The sequence below is a fragment of the Ranitomeya variabilis genome, chromosome 1 (genome assembly GCF_051348905.1).
Source record: "Ranitomeya variabilis isolate aRanVar5 chromosome 1, aRanVar5.hap1, whole genome shotgun sequence".
Taxonomy (NCBI): domain Eukaryota; kingdom Metazoa; phylum Chordata; class Amphibia; order Anura; family Dendrobatidae; genus Ranitomeya; species Ranitomeya variabilis.
In genome coordinates this window covers 403,156,039-403,178,171 of record NC_135232.1, presented here as the reverse complement: position 1 = coordinate 403,178,171, position 22,133 = coordinate 403,156,039, and the positions used below count along the sequence as shown (strand labels likewise).

General features: G+C 44.6%; 1 protein-coding gene across 1 annotated transcript in view; it reads left to right on the top strand.

The window, feature by feature from the left end:
* Nucleotides 1–1,661: 1,661 nt before the first annotated feature.
* Nucleotides 1,662–22,133, top strand: part of ERMP1 (endoplasmic reticulum metallopeptidase 1) — a 71,082-nt gene continuing 50,610 nt past the window's right edge. The window contains exons 1-2 of the mRNA XM_077249174.1: nt 1,662–2,429; nt 14,289–14,590. Coding sequence (XP_077105289.1) covers nt 2,170–2,429; nt 14,289–14,590 — 562 coding nt within the window. The 5' untranslated portion in view covers nt 1,662–2,169. The remainder of the gene's footprint in view (nt 2,430–14,288; nt 14,591–22,133) is intronic.

Here is a 22,133-nt window from a genome sequence, read left to right as displayed (position 1 = left end):
CGGCTTGTCTGACCACTCTCTCGCCACTTGGTGGCGTCTGTTCTGCTGTCCTGTGAGTGCAGTCTTATTTTCCGCTCAAGCTCCCTCTGGTGGAGGTTGTGCTGTACTGCACTGCAGTAGCCTGACACCTCTTTTTCTCCTCTTTCAGGATACATCGGGGCTTATCTACAGCATTACAGACTGCTGTAGATAAGACCCTGATGCCGGTGGGCTTAGCTCAACTTCCATTTTGGGGGTGACAGGTTCCCTTTAAATGTGTCCACAATACATGAACACCTATTTATGCTAACGTAATGCATCCGAAACCCTGCCCACTTACGGCATAAACTCCGACCACTTGCTAGTTACTAGTGTTGAGCGATACCGTCCGATACTTGAAAGTATCGGTATCGGAAAGTATCGGCCGATACCGGCAAAGTATCGGATCCAATCCGATACCGATACCCGATACCAATACAAGTCAATGGGACTCAAGTATCGGACGGTATTCCTGATGGTTCCCAGGGTCTGAAGGAGAGGAAACTCTCCTTCAGGCCCTGGGATCCATATAAATGTGTAAAAGAAAGAATTAAAATAAAAAATATCGCTATACTCACCTCTCCGACGCAGCCTGGACCTCAGCGAGGGAACCGGCAGCGTTGTTTGTTTAAAATTCGCGCTTTTACTTGGTTACGTGAAGTCCCGGCTTGTGATTGGTCAGGGCGGCCATGTTGCCGGGACGCGGACCAATCACAGCAAGCCGTGACGAAATTACGTCACGGCTTGCTGTGATTGGTCCGCGTCCCGGCAACATGGCCGCCATTAACCAATCACAAGCCGTGACGTCACGGGAGGCTGGACACGCGCGCTTTTTAAAATGCGCGCGTGTCAAGCCTCCCGTGACGTCACGGCTTGTGATTGGTTGCGTCTCCCATGTGACTGCGACGCAACCAATCACAAAGCCGGGACGTAATTTTAAAATCCTTAAGGACCTGAAATTACGTCACGGCTTGCTGTGATTGGTTGCGTCGCCCATGTGACTGCGACGCAACCAATCACAACGCCGGAACGTAATTTTAAAATCCTGAAGGACCTGAAATTACGTCACGGTTTGCTGTGATTGGTTGCGTCCCGGTCACATGGGCGGCACGCAACCAATCACAAGCCGGGACTCACGTAAAGGAAAGAAAAGCGCGAATTTTAAACAAAGAACGCTGCCGCTTCCCTCGGTAAGGTGCAGGCTGCGTCGGAGAGGTGAGTATAGCAATATTTTTTATTTTAATTCTCTCTTTTACACATTTTTACATTAATGTTGTTTCGATACCGATACCCGATATCACAAAAATATCGGATCTCGGTATCGGAATTCCGATACAGCAAGTATCGGCCGATACCCGATACTTGCAGTATCGGAATGCTCAACACTACTAGTTACCAATTAAATTGATGAGTGGGTGGAGTTTTGTTTGGGTGGGCAGAGTTCAGTCTGCCCAACTCCAGGATTTTACACCCAGTGAGAGCCATTCAGGGATTTTAGTGGCTCTCACTGGGGTGCCGGCTCCCATTGTTCACAGCAGGGAGCCGGCTCTTTGTACCAGATCGTTCGTGAATGACCCATCACTACCTGATTGGGTGGCGGCTCATGTGGCGTAATAAGAGTACCGACATCGCTAGAACGCGCCGGCCTGGGAGTATAAAGGGCAAACATCCAGATTGAGAAGGAGTTATCCTAGTAGTGGACAATCCCTTTAAGGAGTACTGTCAGTGTCAGCACTGTATGGGTGCCATACTGGGCCCACAGAGCAGAGGCTGTGGAGAGCCACCTGTGTGCATGACGGCTGCGGAAGGAAGCGGAGCTGGCACTCTGGCTACAGACAGCAGAGTTCAGTGCAGGCAGTCCTGTAGGCAGCTAGCTGAGGGCAGACATCACAGGGCAGCGGAGCGCGGTCACTGGGGAGCTGCAGTATGTGCTCCGCCGCAGCGCTCACGTCTCGGCTGGTGAAGGAGCGCGGGGCCGCGGGCCGTTTGACCCTCTCCGCCCCCTGTTATTTGCCGGCAAGGACAACCGGGAATTCTCTGCTTGTCAGCTGCTTCCCGCTGCACTCTGATTGGTCGGCTCAGTGACAGCGCGGGCTCTGGTTGGCTGGGAGTTCCCATGGCAGCGGCAGGCGGAGCTACAGTGTGTCAGGCATGGAGAGGTCGGGAGGTACTGTCCGCCGGTCCCGGCACAATGTGCTCAGTTCTGGGGCCGGGGCCGGCCATGGGAACCGGCGGGAGGATAACGGTGGTAATGATCGCAAGACTCGGAGCCGTGGCTTGGTGTTTGGAGCAGGAGTCCCGGCCGTGCTGCTGCTCTATGTGCTCGGCATCCGAGGACTGGTGCACTTATCATTGCGGCAGCTAGTGACTCCGGGTGCCCGCAGCAGCAGCTTTAATGCCACCAGTGCCAGGTACGTGCAGGCTACTTGTGTGTAGTGGGTGTGGGGTCCGCGATGTGTGCAAGCAGCAGCGGCCAATCAGCCTTCCCGCTATAACATGGGCTGTGTACAACTGGTTATAGCATGGTACATGTACTAGTCTGTGTGATGTATAAATCTGCCCCGCGTGTCCCCCCCCCTCCGCGATCTGCCCACTAATACATCATCGCGCCCTCTGACCTGAACAGTCACTGCAGAGGACGGGAAGACTGAGCGGCGTCCGACGAATGGAACGCGGACAGGTGAATATGAAATACTCACCTGGTCCCGGCACTCCTGACGCTGTCCCTGCACTCCTGACGCTGTCCCTGCCTGTCCCATGGTTCCGCAGCTTCTTCCTGTAATGAGCGGTCACTGGTACCGCTCATTACAGTAATGAATATGCGGCTCCGCCCCTATGGGAGTGGAGTCAATATTCATTACTTTAATGAGCGGTACCACGTGACCGCTGAATAGAGGAAGAGCTGCAGCGAGGGAGACCATGGGACAGGCTGGGACAGGGTTAGGAGCGCCGGGACCAGGTGAGTATGCGACACTGCTCTCTCCCCCTCACCCGCCGACCCCACTGCCAACCATGACTCGAGTATAAGCTGAGAGGGGCACTTTCAGCCCAAAAATTTGGGCTGAAAATCTCGGCTTATACTCGAGTATATACGGTACTTTTTTTTGGTCTCTGCAACATTTCAATACAAATTTAATAACGGGCAATCAAAAGATCTTATACACACTAAAATGGTATCAATAAAAACGTCAGCTCAGCACCCAAACAATATGCCCTCACCCAACCCCAGATCCCGAAAAATGGAGACGCTACGGGTCTCAGAAAATGGCAACAGTTTTTTTTTTGTTTGTTTTTTTTACAAACTTTGGATTTTTTTTTCACAAGTTAAGTAAAAAAGAACCTAGACATGTTTGGTGCCTGTGAGCTCGTAATGGCCTGGAGAATCCTAACGGCAGGCCAGTTTTAGCATTTAGTGAACATGGCAAAAAAAAATCCAAAAAACAATTGTGGGACTGCACTTTTTTTTTTTGCAGTTTTACCGCATTTTAATTTTTTTCCCGTTTTCCAGTACATGATGTGGTAAAACCAATGGTGCTATTCAAAAGTACAACTCATCCTGCAAAAAATAAGCCCTCACATGGCCATATTGACTGAAAAATAAAAAAGTTATGGCTGTGGGAAGAAGGGGAGCGAAAACCGAAAATACCTCCGGTCATGAAGGGGTTAATTTCAGTGGGTGAAGAATGCTGAAAAAACGCACCAAAAGTGCTGAAAGAAGTGACATGCTTCAGGGTATGTGTCCACTGTTCGGAATCCCAGTACGGTCTGGTCCGATCCGATGGGTGTTCACAGTCCGGTCCGGCGCCTCCCATCTTCTTACGATGACGTCCTCTTCTGGTCTTCCTGCCGTGGCTCCGGCGCAGGTGTACTTTGCCTGCTGTTGAGGGCAAAGCAAAGTACTGCAGTGTGCAGGCGCCCGGCCTCTCTGACCTTTCCCTGCGCCTGCGCACTGCAGTACTTTGCTCTGCCCTCAACAGGTCAAAGTACGCCTGCGCCGGAGCCGCAGCAGGAAGACCAGAAGAGGACGTCATCCTATGAAGATGGGAGGCCCCGGACCAGACTGTGAACACCCATCGGACCAGACCGCAGCGGGACCGCCCCTGGGTGAGTATAATCTAACCTCTGTTTCTCATCTTTCAGGATACATCGGGGGCTTATCTACAGCATTACAGAATGCTGTAGATAAGCCCCTGATGCCGGTGGGCTTAGCTCACCTTCCATTTTGGGGGTGACAGGTTCCCTTTAAAAGGGAATCTGTCAGCTGGTTTTTGCTAAGTAAACTGAGAGGGCATTATGTAGAGGCAGGGACCCTGATTCTAGAGTTGTATCACTGAACAGTTTGGTGCTGTTTTTATAAAATCCCTGCTGTAGATGTAGCAGTGGCCATAATGCTGAACTGTGTATAACACCGTCTGTAAAGTGGCCGAGGGCAGTAGCGTGGGCGAGCTGCTGCTCCATAACACCCCGGCACTTTTTGGGAAAATCGTGTCCCAGTCCCAATGTGCTGTCAGGTATGCGGTGCATCACACTCGCTTGTAAGCCCCAGGCCTCCATCTTCAGGAGCCACCACCACACATAATGAAGGGAAGGCCCAGTTCATTTTAACAACCGCTGGTTTACTGGACAGTTCAATTTTATCAGATTGTCACACGTAGCGTTGGCCACAACACTTCTTACGCCTTGTTTCCAGCATTAGTATTTGTTCCTCCTGGACTATCCCTACATTTACTGGCTCTGTCAGCCGCTAGGATTTCCCATTCCGTTCCGCATAGCACCCGGTATCAATTGCCTTCCCGTCACGTGGTTCCACGTCTGCTGTCCCCTGTATGCCGGAGGATAAGGTAATCTTCATAGTACTTGTATGGAGTCTTGAGCTTCGGGCGCTGCAGACATGTCCGCAAGGGATCCCAGTAAGTCCTCCCACTGCCCTGAACGATAGATGCTTGCCCGCTGCAACTGGAACTTGATCTTGGGTTACAATATTTCCCTAGCTGATGATTTAACAGGAAATAGTCCCTTTTTACTGGGACTTGTCATTCCCACTATGGGCTAGTCCCAACTTTAACTATGTCTATTCCTACAATATATAGGTTGCAGATCACCCTCACAACACTATGTATTATATCACTTATCTTCTACCTCACATTTCCTATATTGCTACTGCACACTAAGCCTATTATACTAACAATACTTGTCCCACGTGATACATTAACCAGGTTACACCTATAATGCTTAACAAAGATTCTTACTTTATATTCACTACTTTATGTAACAACCTATGTCTTACTCTATAGGTTACACTAAACATTATGCATTGCACAACACTATGCCAACATATACACATAAAACCGTAATACATCGTTCACACTTTGCATGACATCGTTTACCTTGCGCTACTGTTGTCTTCAGTGGCAAGAACGCAACAAAACAGTCCACCACTCTTGCACACCCACAACCCTAATTCCTATATACCCTATATATTGTCAACCAAATGCTAATCAGTGGGGGGCGGGGCTTACACAAATTAGCTAGTCTGGCTTGCATGTGACACCTAGTCCGCTAGTTATCTCCTGCTGATAAAACATTGATTGTATGCAAACTACGACGCACAGCCTAGTAAGTAGCACATCCCTGGAATCGGGCTATCTGCCTATACATTATTGGGCTCTAAAATGTAATGCTAAAAACCTGCTGTCAGATTCCCTTTTAAGAGTGAAGTGGCAATAGATCCGAATGTATGATTGTGTATTTCAATATGCTGAATATCGCAGTATGCATTTGGATTTTCCTGGAAAGCGCAAAAAACATTTTTCAAATGAACGCTAACTGTATACATTTTGGCAGATAAATTTGAAGCCGCAATCACAAGAAATATATACTGTACTTATAATTTCCATTTTTCCATGCTTATGAGAGATGGTCACACAATATTTGTGTGATATGAACCCTGAACCAGGCATCAGATAAATGTCACGTAGCTGCGACTAACAACTGCAGAAAACAGAGTCAGAGTTCAGCTGTGCTTTAGTTGTACTTTTTCCCGAGCTGCTCATATAAGCGATAAATCCTCAACACACTGATAATGTCTCCCTGTACCTAGTTATTACCTTTATTAATTTGCACAGGATATGAACATGTCACGCGAGGTCACCTTGTCCTCGCACAGTGATTGCTGTCATAAAATGTTTAGATGAGTGGCAGATAACTACCTTCCCCCATTTCCAATGAATATTCATTTTCAGTCCCTGTACAGGATTTGTCATGTAAGACAAGAGAATGAGAGCAGAATACATTTCTATAGCATCTCAAATCGAGTCCTCTGCCTAAATTCATAGGACTTGGGTAATACCCATATGGACACGCCTCATCAGTAGTAATGGAAGAAAAACATGGAGTAACAGTCCAAGAAAAAAAAAATGTACTAAAAAGTTTTTTCTTTATTAAATTACAAAAAGGCACATAAATATACAAGAATTAATATCATGACAAAATAATTTGCATAGGGAGGGATGGACAACATGTGGGTCTCAACAATCATGTAGTAAGGTGGGCACAGCATTCATGAAAAACATATAAAGTGCTAGTGCTTAAATGGAAAGGTGCATTAGTATATTAACCATGGCACAATATTAGTTATTTAAAGCCCTTCACAACAGGGATCCATAGGGTGCCATTTAATAGTATGCTATATCGCTGCTACCTGAATCATAGATACAGAAATGCTCTTACCCATAGTACCTCGTTAAGACACCACAAAAGCAGCCCCAATGTGCGTTTCGCTTTGGCTTCTTCCCGAACACAGTCTATGAATACGATGTGTGATTCCGCATGTGTTCAATGAATCATTGCCCGTACAACAGGGGGCGGCGATTTGGGCGGAGCGAGGTATCCCCAATATGCCCCATGGAAGCATACCCTTAGGGTACAAATCTGCAGTCGCTCTAAGGCCGGTTAACCCTTTAATCCAGTACTGAGGTAAGAAGAATCAGGTATTAGAAAAAAGCTGCACCTTATGGCTATGTGCACACGTCTGGAATTGCCGCAGAAATTTCCGCCGCAATTCCGGTACTCCCTGCCGCGGGAAAAGCGCATGCGTAAATGGCATGCGTTTTCCCGCTAAACACTAGCGTTTTACAAGCGTAATTAGCTTGCAGAATGCTAGCGTTTTCCAAGCGATCTGTAGCATCACTTGGAAAACTGACTGACAGGTTGGTCACACTTGTCAAATATAGTGTTTGACAAGTGTGACCAACTTTTTACTATTGATGCAGCCTATGCAGCATCAATAGTAAAAAAGATCTAATGTTACAAATAATAAAAAAAATAAATCGTGATATTCTCACCTTCCGACGTCCCCGGCAGTCTTCCCGCTCCTTGCGATGCTCTCGTTCCCAGTAATGCCTAGCGGCAATGACGTACCTGTCTCGCGAGACCGCACGTCATCACAGGTCATTGCCGCAAAGCATCCTTGGGAACGCGAGCATCGCAAGGAGAGGGAAGTCTGCGAGGGACGCCGGAAGGTGAGAATATCACAATTTATTATTTTAATTGTTTTTTTGTTTTTTTTAACAATTATATGGTTCCCAGGGCCTGGAGGAGAGTCTCCTCTCCTCCACCCTGGGTACCAACTGCACAAGATCCGCTTACTTCCCGCATGGTGGGCATAGCCACATGTGGAAAGTAAGCGGTTCAATGCAATCCTATGTGTGCGGAATCCCCGCGATTTCGCACAAAAAATGAACACGCTGCGTTTTTTTCCAGAATGCGATTCCGCCAAGGAAAAAAACGCAGCATATGCACAAAATATGCGGAATGCATTCTAATAATAGGATGCTTAATGTATGCGTTTTTTGCGGTTTTATCGTGTTTTTATAGCGAAAAAAACACGAAAATTCCTGAACGTGTTCACATAGCCTATCCGTGAGTTTCTGCCTCTGTAGGCCAAAATTTAGCCTAATCTCTCAGTGAGCTGATAATCCTTCTTGCCTTTCAAGACTGATCTTGGCGTGGGTGGGGATGAAAAAAGTGACTGATAAGTGATCAAAGGGCCATTTTTCTCTAGTAAGATATAGAAGAAAATTTCTTATCTTCACCTTTTGCTATTGATTTATGGAAATTTAACTACTGTTACTATTTAAAGTTTTTCCGTGTACAGTGCCTTGACATCTACAACTTTTTTAGAATGCAAACTTTGTTCTCCTGATCTCTCTTTTTTTCTTGAGAAGTCAATAAATGGATCTTATTCTATAGTCTTCATTGACACTACAGTTTTACAATTTTTACACTTGGAGATTCTATTGTATTTCCTGACTAGGTCTTCCACCTACAATAAAATAAATACTACTACAGAGTTACACCTGTTCTGCAGCAGCTGGCTTGTCAGGTTTCAGGAGATTATCAGATTTTATGAGACACACCTATGTCTCATGATAAGCATAACTTTCTGCCATTATTTATTCCTTTATATCAAGGGTGTTGCTTCTTGGATTTCCTTGGAAAGATTTCATGACGATCCCTCCCTATTACTGCGAGGCTTTATACTTTGGGGGTCTGACTCTAGGTCCCAATTGGCTACACTTCTTCTTATAATATTTTCCTTTTGAGTATTTTTTAATTTTGTCTAAATGTGCTATACGTTTCCAAGAATATGGGCCTTTTTGAGTTTATTATGGTGCTATCTAAGGGGCTATGTCTCGCAGGGTAATGACGCAAAGCATACTATAGACACAGTCCTGTATCCGATGTGTGAGTGTTTCCTCCGTTTTACATATTTTATTTTTTTCTCCTCAGGTCATTCTAGTTGCAAATGTTTTTTTTATTTCTCTTGGTTTTTTGTTTTTTTTCTTCACTAAAGCAGTTGGAATAAACTTTTTTTTTTTTACTTTTATCCATTGACTCTTACCAATGGATCAGTTAAAAATGGATGAAACTCTGATGGAACTCTGAAGTACAAAGCATGTCTTCCATGTTTCATCAGTTTTACATGGATCCCCATAGATTTTTATAGCCCTTCTGATTCACAAAATGGATGACAATAAGACATGCCCTGAGTATCCTGGACAAGGAGGCACTGATCCATTTTTAAAACTGACGTGTATGGATTAATAAAACTCCATGGGGCTGTGTGTGTGTGTGTGTGTGTGTGTGGGGGGGATGTGTGTGTGTGTGGGGGGGGATGTGTGTGTGGGGGGGGGGGATGTATGTGTGTGTGTGTGTGTGTGTGTGTGTGGATGTATGTGTGTGTGTGGGGATGTATGTGTGTGTGTGGGGATGTATGTGTGTGTGTGGGGATGTGTGTGTGTGTGTGTGTGTGTGGGGGGGGGTGTATGTGTGAATGCAACAGTTTCCAAAATTTAATCACTTTAGATATAAAGAACAGATGTGTCCCCAACTCATATTTCGGTTGTATTTCTGGCCACACTATGCCATGTATTACTGGGCACACTTATAATAGTACCAGATAGTGCCAATAGTACGCTATGCCTCCTGAAGAAGTCCAAACGAAAAATTGCGTTGGGGCGGCAGGGACACTTTTGTTACTTTATATCTACCTCAGTAAGTAGTCTCTCCTTTATCTTGTGCCTACATGGCGGTTAGGTTACCTTTTTTCTACCGCCTGTTCCTGTGATTACACTCACTTTGGTTCCTTTCGTTTGCACATTGCACTATTTTCACTATATGAGCCACTGTCTCTATTTACATAACTAGGATTTGAGCAATACCATATTATTTATGTCCATGCATATGTTAATTGACCACATGCAACTCTAGTCATTATGACTAAACGATTTAGTTGCCCTAGGTAATGAAGCTATTCACTCTATACTTACTGTTATGTTATATTGATGTGCACTTTGCACTTTACAGTATATAGTATCTTGTGTCCCTGCAATTTAGTGCTCAGCAGCCTTTTATGTTGTATTATGTTTATTTTATGCCATTTATCTGAATAAAATTTAAATTTTATGGTTTATACTCCGTGGTGGTGTTCCCGCCTCCTCTTAGTTCTCATTTAAAAGTTCCCTGCTATTAATTTTCCTTGTTAAAGCTTAAAGGGAACCTTCCCCCCCCTCCCCCCCCCCCCCCCCCCCCCGGCGTTTTTAACTAAAAAAAGCCAACTTGTGCAGCACTAATGCTGCATTCTGTGAAGGTGGCTCTTCTTTTTGTGGTCCCTTCTAATGCTGCAATATTACCGTACTTTTTATAATTTGCGCGCCATACCTTTAGTCTGTCCGGGGGGCACGTCTTTTTCCCCGGACACAACCGGACAGACTACAGGTATTGCGCTCAAATGATAAAAGTAATATTGCAGCATTAGAAGGGACCACAAAAAGAAGAGCCACCTTCACAGAATGCAGCATTAGTGCTGCACAAGGTGGCTTTTTAAGTTAAAAACGCCAGGGGGGTGATAGAAGCATCTGCTATGATGTTTTCGGAATAACCCCTTATTCTTAAGTGGTGGCATAAATCCTTCGCTTGTGCATTAAACATCTGCTTATACTGCATTTTGTGGCCTTGCCCCAATGTAAAGTTAGCTGCTACTACAGGAGTAGTCTACAGAATGTGTAACGACTGTCATCACACACGTTTTGTAAATGTTCTAGTGTTTCTCTAAACTTCTAATATGCAAGACATAGTAGTGATCATGGGAACAGATATTTGTCTGCCACCTTTTTCATTGATCTCTTCCCAGCCCTAAATTTATGAGCGAGTCACGCCCTCCTGGGAGATATGGGGTTAGGAAATCTCTACATATTGTGAATCACAGATCTTCCATTTAACTTGTGCATTTGTGTTTCATATTATGTGGATTTTGGTTCCTTGGGTGCAGAAGACGTTAACTACCCTTTCTATGCTGGATAGAAACTTGCAGCTCCAACTCACAGCTGTTCCTGACCTGGTCATTTCCTCTCTATAAAATGTGGCCAGTGAAAGTTTACTTCCTAGCTCCTTGAGTCGCTGTGCTGAGTTGGAGATCATTGTTGCTGCTGGAGTTTGAGTATCAAATGTCCATTTAGAATATTTCACCAACCTCAAAACAGTCATATTCAAGCAAAAATCCCAAATAATAAATTTGGATGAAAAGGCATAGGCGACAAAATAAATAAAACTACATATTTATTGATAATATTTAAAGGGAACCTGTCACCCCAAAAATCGAAGATGAGCTGCGGCCACCGGCATCAGGGGCTTATCTACAGCATTCTGTAATGCTGTAGATAAGCCCCCGATGTAACCTGAAAGAGGAGAAAAAGAGGTTAGATTATACTTACCTGGGTGGGCGGGCGGTCCGATCCGATTGGCGTCGTGGTCCAGTCCGGGGCCTCCTATCTTGACCGCAGCTCATCTTCGATTTTTGGGGTGACAGGTTCCCTTTAAAATTATATATAAAACAAGTAACACAGGATGTTTCTGAAACAGGTATTTAGGCACTGGGGAGGCAAGGACCAGTGTTGGTAAAAAAAAAGGAAAGTAGCAAACAATACAATATGCTGTATTATATCATTTTAAAAAGTAACCCCTGATGTTAATAAGCAGCAACATTCAATAAAATGCACAGTACCCAACTATTGCAGCAAACTATCCATCACATAAGCTTTATAATAACTATAACACAGTACATATGATAATTCATAGTATAAAGTGCATAAGTGCTTTAACTTGTAGCTACTTAATAAAGATTTATTTTTACCTACACCAATGTCTCTCCTGGTTTCCTGGTGCCCACAGTCCTACCCCGACAGCGCCGTTTCGCCTGACTGGCTTCCTCAAACGGGGCATAAAAATAGATGTGGCCAGACTTTATCCTCCTCGCCAGTGAAAGTTTACTTCCTAGCTTCTTTAGTCGCTGTGCTGAGTTGGAGATCATTGTTGCTGCTGGAGATTGTTGCATCCTGTAGGATGTAAGCCCGCAAGGGCAGGGTCCTCGCCCCTCTGTATCAGTCTGTCATTGTTAGTTTTGTTTACTGTAAGTGATATTTGTATTTTGATGTAACCCCTTCTCATGTACAGCACCATGGAATTAATGGTGCTATATAAATAAAGAATAATAATATTAAAATGCTGTTTTTGGGTGTAGGCTTTCCTCATTGTCTTATTTCCATTTGGTTTGTACAGTCCTACCCTTCCCTTTATACCTCTCTACCTTTGGTGAGTGTTTTGTATGTTAGTTGCTTTTTGTTATCCCTGTTTGTCTTGTGTGTTTATACACTAGCATTTCTGTCACAGGTCTCCTAGCTTAAAGGGCACCTGTCACCCCGTTTTTTCCGTATGAGATAAAAATACTGTTAAATAGGGCCTGAGCTGTGCATTGCAACAGTGTATTTTGTGGACCCCGATTCCCCACCTATGCTGCCGAAATACGTTACCAAAGTAGTCGTTTTCGCCTGTCAATCAGGCTGGTCTGGTCAAAAGGGCGTGGTGTCTTCCCCCAGATCTTGCGTAGTTTTCTGTTGGTGGCGTAGTGGTTTGCGCATGCCCAAGGTCCCGAATCCACTGCACAGGGTAGTGAAAAGATCGCGATGTGCGGTATTTCATTGGTGATCGGTGGGCGCGGCCATCTTCCTTTGGCCGCGCGTGCGCAGAAGCGGCGCTCTGCTGGCCGCGGCTTCAGGAAAATGGCCGCGGGATGCCGCGCGTGCGCAGATGAAGATCGCGGCGGCCATTTTCCTGAAGCAAAGTTCACATCTCGATTTCAGGAAAATGGCCGCCGCGATCTTCATCTGCGCACGCGCGGCATCCCGCGGCCATTTTCCTGAAGCCGCGGCCAGCAGAGCGCCGCTTCTGCGCACGCGCAGCCAAAGGAAGATGGCCGCGCCCACCGATCACCAATGAGATACCGCACATCGCGATCTTTTCACTCCCCTGTGCAGTGGATTCGGGACCTTGGGCATGCGCAAACCACTACGCCACTAACGGAAAACTAAGCAAGATCTGGGGGAAGACACCACGCCCTTTTGACCAGACCAGCCTGATTGACAGGCGAAAACGACTACTTTGGTAACGTATTTCGGCAGCATAGGTGGGGGATCGGGGTCCACAAACTACACTATTGCAATGCACAGCTCAGGCCCTATTTAACAGTATTTTTATCTCATACGGAAAAAACGGGGTGACAGGTGTTAAGGTATAACAGGAGAACAGTAAGGCTGGTGGCCCAAACCCTAGGGACAGAGCAGGGCCCCTTTCCCTATTTATGTACTGTCACAGCATGTCACCAAATTGTTGCACTGTAACAGTCAATAGATATTTAAAGGGAACCTGTCACCCCCTATAGGCCCTCTATTAAAGTAAAAGAGCCACCTTCAGCAGCACTAAGGCTGCATTCTGTGAAGGTGGCTCTAATGTTTATTATCCCTAGGAATGCTGAAATAATGACTTTTATAAATTTCCCGCCATACCTCTATTGAGTCAGGGAGGTATGTTTTCTCCCCCTGACTCAACCGCCTCGCCGCCGTCCATCATCCCCCGTCTTGCCTCCAGGCGCCGCCTTCTCTCTTTGTCGTGACGTCGCCGGCGCCTTCGTGTAGCGGAGGCCCCAGATCCCGACCTGCAGTGTGTTATGATGTATTCACACTGCAGGGCTGGGAATCTGGCGCCTGTGCAGTGGAGCGAGTCACTGTGCTCCATTGAACATAGTGCCAATGTCTCACGAGATTTGTGAAGTCTCGCGAGACTTCAGCACTAACTTTAGTGGAGCACGGTGACTCGCTCCACTGCACAGGCGCCAGATTCCCAGCCCTGCAGTGTGAATACATCATAACACACTGCAGGTCGGGATCTGGGGCCTCTGCTACACGAAGGCGCCGGCGACGTCACGACAAAGAGAGAAGGCGGCGCCTGGAGGCAAGACGGGGGATGATGGACGGCTACGAGGTATAGCGTTGACCTGAATCTGTCACGGCATTTGTATAAGAAGAAAAAGTATAGTGCTGACCTGGAGACTAGAATATAATATCATTTACTGGGAACCCCTAGGATTGATGTAGTCCATCAATTATATCAAACTTTGGCTTTTGAGCCATTTTGGTATTGTTGATCCTTTCCATGTATATTGTGGGTAAATTTGGATACATTTACTGTACATGAGTATAATTATCTATTAATGTATACAGTAAATCTCTACTTTGTATTTCATAAGTGGGCTGGTAAATATTTAAGGACCTTTTCTATTTGATTCATGTTAATCCCATTATATTCAGTAAATATAGAGATTTGTTGGAATGTGATCTTTTTGGCTGAAGTTTCTGTTCTTTTTATGGTTTTTACAGGGTTTACTTGGAACATATTACTGCTATAGACTCCAGGACAGTAGGGAGTCCGGCAAATGAAATCCTCACGGTTAACTACATATTAGACAAGATCAAGGAGATAGAAAAGAAGAGCAGCAAGGTCCACAAAATCGCAGTGGATATCCAAAAGCCTACTGGCTCGTTCAGCATAGACTTCCTTGGAGGTTTTACCAGCTACTATGATAATATAACTAACATTGCTGTAAAATTGGAGCCGGCTCGAGGGTCACAGCATGCGGTGCTAGCAAATTGCCACTTTGACTCTGTAGCCAACACCCCAGGTAAGAATGACCTAATTTGTTTGAATATATGGAAGGGTCAGTTTTTGCAGAAAATTTTGTACTGTCGTGGTCCTCTTTGAAAGTCTCGACCTTCTGAATTTTCGTACAAATTTGGATTCTTTTAATTTAATTCATACTTCAATACATGCAGGTCTAGGGAACACTTTGAGTGAACATCAAGCCCAAAAAGTATAAAGATAGGTCTGTTAAAGCAGAACTCCATGCAAAACCTAAAAATTAATGTGTAACTTTGTATTATCTCAAACCATTACACACTGGTTCAGGTGATCTAGTTGGTGTGGTTGGTGCCTGTCACCCCAAAAATCGTATCTGAGCTACACCCACCGGCATCAGGGCTTATCTACAGCATCCTGTAATGCTGTAGATAAGCCCCCAATGTATCCTGAAAGATGAGAAATAAAGGTTAGATTACACTCACCCAGGGGCGGTTCCGGTGTGGTCCGGTCCAATGGGCGTCGAGATCCGGGTCCAGCGCCTCTTATCTTCATTCGATGATGTCCTCTTCTTGTCTTCTTGCCGCGGCTCCGGCGTACTTTGTCCTGTTGAGAGCAGAGCAAAGTACTGCAGTGCGCAGGCGCCGGGAAAGGTCAGAGAGACCCAGCACCTGTGCACTGCAGTACTTTGCTCTGCCCTCAACAGGGCAAATCAGTACGCCTGCGCCGGAGCCACAACAGAAGCAAGGATGAGGTCGTCATTGTAAGAAGGTGGGAGGTGCTGGACCCGGATCTCAACGCCCATTGGACCGGACCACACCGGATCCGCCCCTGGGTGAGTGTAATCTAACCTTTATTTCCCATCTTTCAGAATACATCGGGGGCTTACCTACAGCATTACAGGATGCTGTAGATAAGCCCCTGATGCCGGTGGGTGTAGCTCAGATACGATTTTTGGGGTGACAGAGTCCCTTTAAGCATCACAGTATAACCCTAAGTGAATTACATTAATTACATTTTAGGGCTAGAAATCTGTCCAGTTGGGGATCAAAAGTGATTTTCAATCCTTGTCACCGGCTTTGGTGCAAATGAAAGTGACAGCTAGTGTACTGAAGAGGAAATGGCAGGACAACCCCCAAAAAGGAAAATGTTTTGCTGGTGGTGGTCACATTATTCTCATCTTTCCTAACCGATTTTTTTTTTGTTTTGTTAATTTTTGCAAAGCTCTTGCCATTACTGGTAGCATGAGGCAGTACCTGCAGCCCCTTTTGGTTGCACCAGTAGTCCAAGTTATTACATCCATACATGCCATCCCAATATTTGCTATGTCTCCCAGCACAGTTTCAAGAGCAGGCAGCAAACCCCAGTAGATGGGCCTTTACATGAGATGAGTCAGACAGAGCCATAAGAAGGCAGCAACCCAGAAAAAGGACCGGTATTTCCTCCTTTGTATAAGGAGGATCACCACAGCCCTCCAAAATGACCTATAATGGGTTACTGTTATGCATGTTTCTAACCAAGCTGTCTGAAACAGACTTCATCAGGGTGCCTGTAGGACCCATCGTCCTCTTGAGATGTGTGCTCACAGCCGTGCGCTGGGTAGCTCAATTGACAATCGCCAAAGAAGACCAGAATTGTGAGGTCTGCCATCAGCACTCAGTAATCTTTGAGAGAATGTTCACACTGAAGACATGTAAGAAAGTCTGGAGACTCCGCAATCAATGTTGTGCTTCCTGTAACATCTTTCAGTCAGACTGATTTAGAGGTGGGGTTAGTGATTGTCTGCGAGGCATATTTTTGGTGGGTCACGTAAACATCCAAAAGATGGATAATTGTACCCTGTCTTTTGGGTACTTTTGGAGAAATCCTTAGAGCCATTATCAGACCTTACAATGTTGCAGTGGTTCCTGTGTTCCTACTGATGAAGGACAATGCTGGACCTCATGGCCAAACGGAGTGGTCAGTTCCTGGATGATGAACACAGTGATTCCATTAATCTGCCCTCTTGTTGCCCAGACTTGAACACAATTGAAAACCACTAGAATATTGACTACCACAGACTGTCCAGGAACTCACCAATGCAATGATCAGGGCCTGGGAGGAGATCTCTCTGGACACCATTTATAGTCCTCATCAGGTACATATACAGGAGGGGGCATACACACAGTAACATTTTTAGTTGTCATGATGAAATTCATGCACATGGTGGTATCCAATCATTTTACATTTTTTACTTTTTTTGCTGGGTTATTTGGAATCCAGCCCTTAATTGGTTGATAACTTTAGTTTACATAAACCGTTGATCCGTCAATTTTATTCTTTATGACTTACACAATTTATATTGATAAAGCTTTTCAGCTTAAATATTTTGTTTCCAAACCTATCCGTAATTTAAGTATTCCCTTCATATTTTTTAGAGCATTGCACAATGGACTCCTGTGAGTGTAGCATATAGGCCATGGAATATTGCACGAATACGAACATCTAAATCTTCTATTTATTTATTTATTACTGAAGTTAGGCGTGAAGTATGTTTGACAATTGAGCAAAGTTTTGTGTAATTTATAGCGATACCGAGATTAATGTATTCTAAGGATTAGTCACTGTGCACGAATTTCTCTTTTAAACCAATAAAAATATATCCTTTTTCTCTTTGTACTTTGTCCACTTTATCAGCAGATACTACTTATCTCTGCATGGCTATGCACGTGAATGTCATATATTAAGTGTGCTGCCTCTCTTATGTCTTATGATCTAAATAATAAAGTAGTTTAATGTGGAAAATATTACAAAAAAACGGGAAAACTTAATGACTCGAGTATAAGCCTAGGGTGGTAAATGCAGCAGCTACCGGTAAATTTCAAAAATAAAAATAGATACCAATAAAAGTAAAATTAATTGATACATCAGTAGGTTGTGTTTTTGAATATCCATATTGAATCAGGAGCCCCATATAATTCTCCATACAGTTCATGATGGGCCCCATAAGATGCTCCATACAAAATACGCCCCATACAGTTTATGATGGGCCCCATAAGATGCTCCATATTAAAATATGTCCCATATAATGCTCCACAAATGCTGATTATGGCCCCATAAGATGCTCCATACAGATATTTGCCCCATATAATGCTGCACATGGCCCCATAAGAGGCTCCATACAGATATTTGCTTCACGTGATGCTTCACATGGCCACAAACAGATATTTGCCCCATATAATGCTGATTATGGCCCCATAAGATGCTCCATACAGACATTCATTACTGTAATGAGCGGTACTATGTGACCGCTCACTATAGGAAGAAGCTGCCGGGGAACCAGGGACACCGCGCCAGGAGCAGGTGAGTATGATTACACAGCTGCCCTTCCCCCTCCCCTGCCGACCCCTGGGTATATACTCGAGTATAAGCCGAGAGGGGCAATTTCAGCCTAAAAAAATGGGCTGAAATTCTCGGCTTATACTCGAGTATATACGGTAAATACACAATTGATTTTCCAAGTTTTCCCACTTACAAAGAATGGAGAATAATAATAATAATCTTTATTTATATAGTGCCAACATATTCCGCAGCGCTTTACAGTTTAACAGCTTCAAACACAACAGTCATAAGTAACATTGTTAACAATACAATAATTAAAGCAACACAAGAACACCCTGCTCATGAGAGCTTACAATCTACAATGGAGAAGAGTTCTGTAATTTTTATTGTAGGTACATGTCAACTGTGAGAGAGAGTTAAAAATAAAATAACGCAAATTACATTGTATGATTTTTAAATAATTAAATTGCATTTTATTGCATGAAATAAGTATTTGATCACCTACCAACCAGCAAGATCATAGATCATAGAATGGTAGAGTTGGAAGGGACCTCCTGGGTCATCTGGACCAACCCCCTGCTCAAAGCAGGATTCACTAAATCATCCCTGACAGATGTCTGTCCAGCCTCTGTTTGAAGACTTCCATTGAAGGAGAACTCACCACCTCGCGTGGCAGCCTGTTCCACTCATTGATCACCCTCACTGTCAAAAAGTTTTTTTCTAATATCTAATCTGTGTCTCCTCCCATTCAGTTTCATCCCATTGCTTCTAGTCTTTCCTTGTGCAAATAAGAATAAAGATGATCCTTCTACAATGTGACAGCCCTTGAGATATTTGTAGACAGCTATTAAGTTTCCTCTCAGACTTCATTTTGGCAAGCTAAACTTTCCCAGATCCTGTAACCGTTCCTCATAGGACATGGTTTGCAGACCGGTCACCATTCTGGTCGCTCTTCTCTGAACTTGCTCCAGTTTGTTGATGTCTTTTTTAACCCCTTCATGACCCTTTCATTTTTCGCTCCCCTCCTTCTAGGAGCCATAACTTTTTTATTTTTCCGTCAATATGGCCATGTGAGGGCTTATTTTTTGTGGGACGAGTTGTACTTTTGAACGACACCATTAGTTTTACCATGTCATGTACTAGAAAATGGGAAAAAAATTCCAAGTGCGGTGACATTGCAAAAAAACTGCAATCCCACTCTTGTTTTTTGCTTGGCTTGTTTGCTAGGTTCACTAAATGCTAAAACTAACCTGCCATTTTGATTCTCCAGGTCAGTACGAGTTCATAGACACCAAACATGTGTAGGTTATTTTTTTATCTAAGTGGTAAAAAAAAAAAAAAATGCGCCATTTTCCGATACTTGTAGCAGCTCCATTTTTCGTGATCTGGGGTCGGGTGAGGGCTTATTTTTTGCGTGCCGAGCTGACTTTTTTTGGTGCAGATACTTTCTTTTGATCGCGTGTTATTGTATTTTAATGCAATGTCACAGCGACCAAAAAAACGTAATTCTGGTCTTTTAAATTTTTTTTCTTTCTACGCAGTTTAGTGATCAGTTTAGTCCTTTTTTTTGTTGATTGGGCGATTCTCAACGCGATACCAAATATGTGTATATTTGATTTTTTCATTGTTTTCTTTTGAATGGGGCGAAAGGGGGGAGATTTAAACTTTTTTATATATTTATTTTTTTCAGATTTTTTTTTTTATTTTTATTTTTTTTACTTTTGCCATGCTTTAATAGCCTGCTATATAGGAGCGAAGCTCAGATCGCTCCTATGTAATAGAATTATAGACTTGCTATGAGCGCCGACCACAGGGTGGCGCTCATAGCAATCCGGTATCGACAACCATAGAGGTCTCAAGGAGACCTCTGGTTGTTATGCCGACACATCACTGACCCCCGATCACGTGATGGGGTCAGCAATGCTCACATTTCCAGCCTAATGGCCGGAAGCGCTAGTTAAATGCCGCTGTCAGCGTTTGACAGCGGCATTTAACTAGTTAATAGCATCGGTTGAATCGAGATTCCACCCGCCGCTATTGCGGGCACATGTAAGCTGTTCAAAACAGCTGACATATCCCGGCTTTGATGCGGACTCACCTCCGGAGCCCACATCAAAGAAGGGGATCTGACCTCAGATGTACTATCCCGTCCGAAGTCAGAAAGGGGTTAAAATGTGCCCAAAGCTAGACACAGTATTCAGATGAGGTCTGACTAGAGAGGAGTAGAGGGCAATAATGACTTTGCGTGATCTAGACTGTATGCTTCTATTAATACATCCCAGAATTGTATTTGCCTTTTTGGCTGCTGCATCACACTGTTGACTCATGTTCAGTCTGTGATCTATTAGTATGCCCAAGTCTTTTTCACATGTGCTGTTGCTTAGCCCTATTCCTCCCACTCTGTATACACTTTTTTAATTTTTATTGCCCAGATGTAGTACTTTGCACTTTTCCCTGTTAAAAACCATTCTGTTAATTGCTGCCAACTGCTCCAATTTATTTATATCTTTTTGAATCTTCTCTCTCTCTCTTCTCTAGCATTAGCTATCCCTCCTAGCTTTGTGTCATCAGCAAATTTAATCAGTTTACCCTCAATTCCTTCATCTAAATCATTGAAAGGCCAGAGTCACACTACAGCGAGATACGGCCGAGTCTCGCAGGTTAAAAACAAGCTCTGGCACCGGCACTCCGGAGCGGAGCGTGCGGCTCCATGTATTGCTATGCGGCCACACGCTCCGCTCTGGAGTGCCGGTGCCAGAGCTTGGTTTTAACCTTCGAGACTCGGCCGTATCTCGCTGTGCGTGATCCCGGCCATAAAGATGTTGAACAATACAGGGCCCAGGACAGAGCCCTGTGGTACCCCACTTGAGACATTCTTCAATTGGATGTGCAGCAATTTACGACCACTCTTTGGGTCCGATCACTAAGCCAGTTACGAATCCACCTACCAGTTTGCCTTGCCATTGCTTACTTAGTCATTTTTTTCAATAAGGATGGTGTGAGATACTTTGTCAAACGCTTTGCTGAAGTCAAGATATACTATATCTACAGCATTTCCCTGATCCATCCAGTCAGTAATTCTGTCATAGAAGGAAATTAAGTTAGTCTGACATGACTTATCAGTTACAAACCCATGCTGACTCTAGTTAATCACTTCATTCTTATCCAGGTACAAATTATTATTATTCTTATCCAGGTAAGAATTCTGGCTTTCACACCTGTTAGATATTCTTTAAGAAGCCCTCCTACTCTGCACTCATTACTAGTGATGAGCGAGTATACTCGTTGCTCGGGTTTTCCCGAGCACGCTCAGGTGGTCTCCAAGTATTTGTGAGTGTTCGGAGATTTAGTTTTTGTCGACACAGCTGCATGATTTACAGCTGCTAGCCAGCCTGAGTACATGTGGGGCTTGCGTGGTTGCTAGGGAATCCCCACATGTAGGCAAGCTGTCTAGCAGCTGCGTCAACAAAAACTAAATCTCCGAGCACTCACAAATACTCGGAGACCACCCGAGCGTGCTCGGGAAAACCCGAGCAACCTGTATTAATTGCACCTGTTTGATCTCGTTACCTGTATAAAAACACCTGTCCACACACTCGTTCAATCACACTCCAACCTCTCCACCATGGCCAAGACCAAAGATCTGTCTAAGGACACCAGGGACAAAATTGTAGACCTGCATAAGGCTAGGATTGGCTACAAGGACAATAGTCAAGCAAATTGGTGAGCAGGCAACAACTGTTGGCACAACTAAAAAATGGAAAAAAAACAAGATGATTGGCAATCTTTCTCGGTCGGGGCTTCATGCAAGGTCTCACGTCGTGGGCTAAGGATGATTCTGAGAAGGGTCAGGAATCAGCCCAGAACTACATGGGAGGACCTGGTCAATGACCTGTAGAGAGCTGGGACCACAGTCTCAAACCCTACCATTAATAACCAACTACGCCTTTATGGATTAAAATCCTGGAGGGCACGCAAGGTCCACCTGCTCACCCCAGAACATGTCCAGGCCCGTTTGAAGTTCGCCAGTGACCATCTGGATAATTCAGAGGAGGCATGGGAGAAGGTCATGCGGAAAGATGAGACCAAAATAGAACTTTTTGGTATCAACTCTACTTGCCGTGTTTGGAGGAAGGAGAGGAGTACAACACTAAGAACACCGTTCCAACCATGAAGCATGGTGGAGGACACATCATACTTTGTGATGGTTTTCTGCAAAGGCGACAGGACAACTGCACCATATTGAAGGGAGGCTGGATGGGGACATG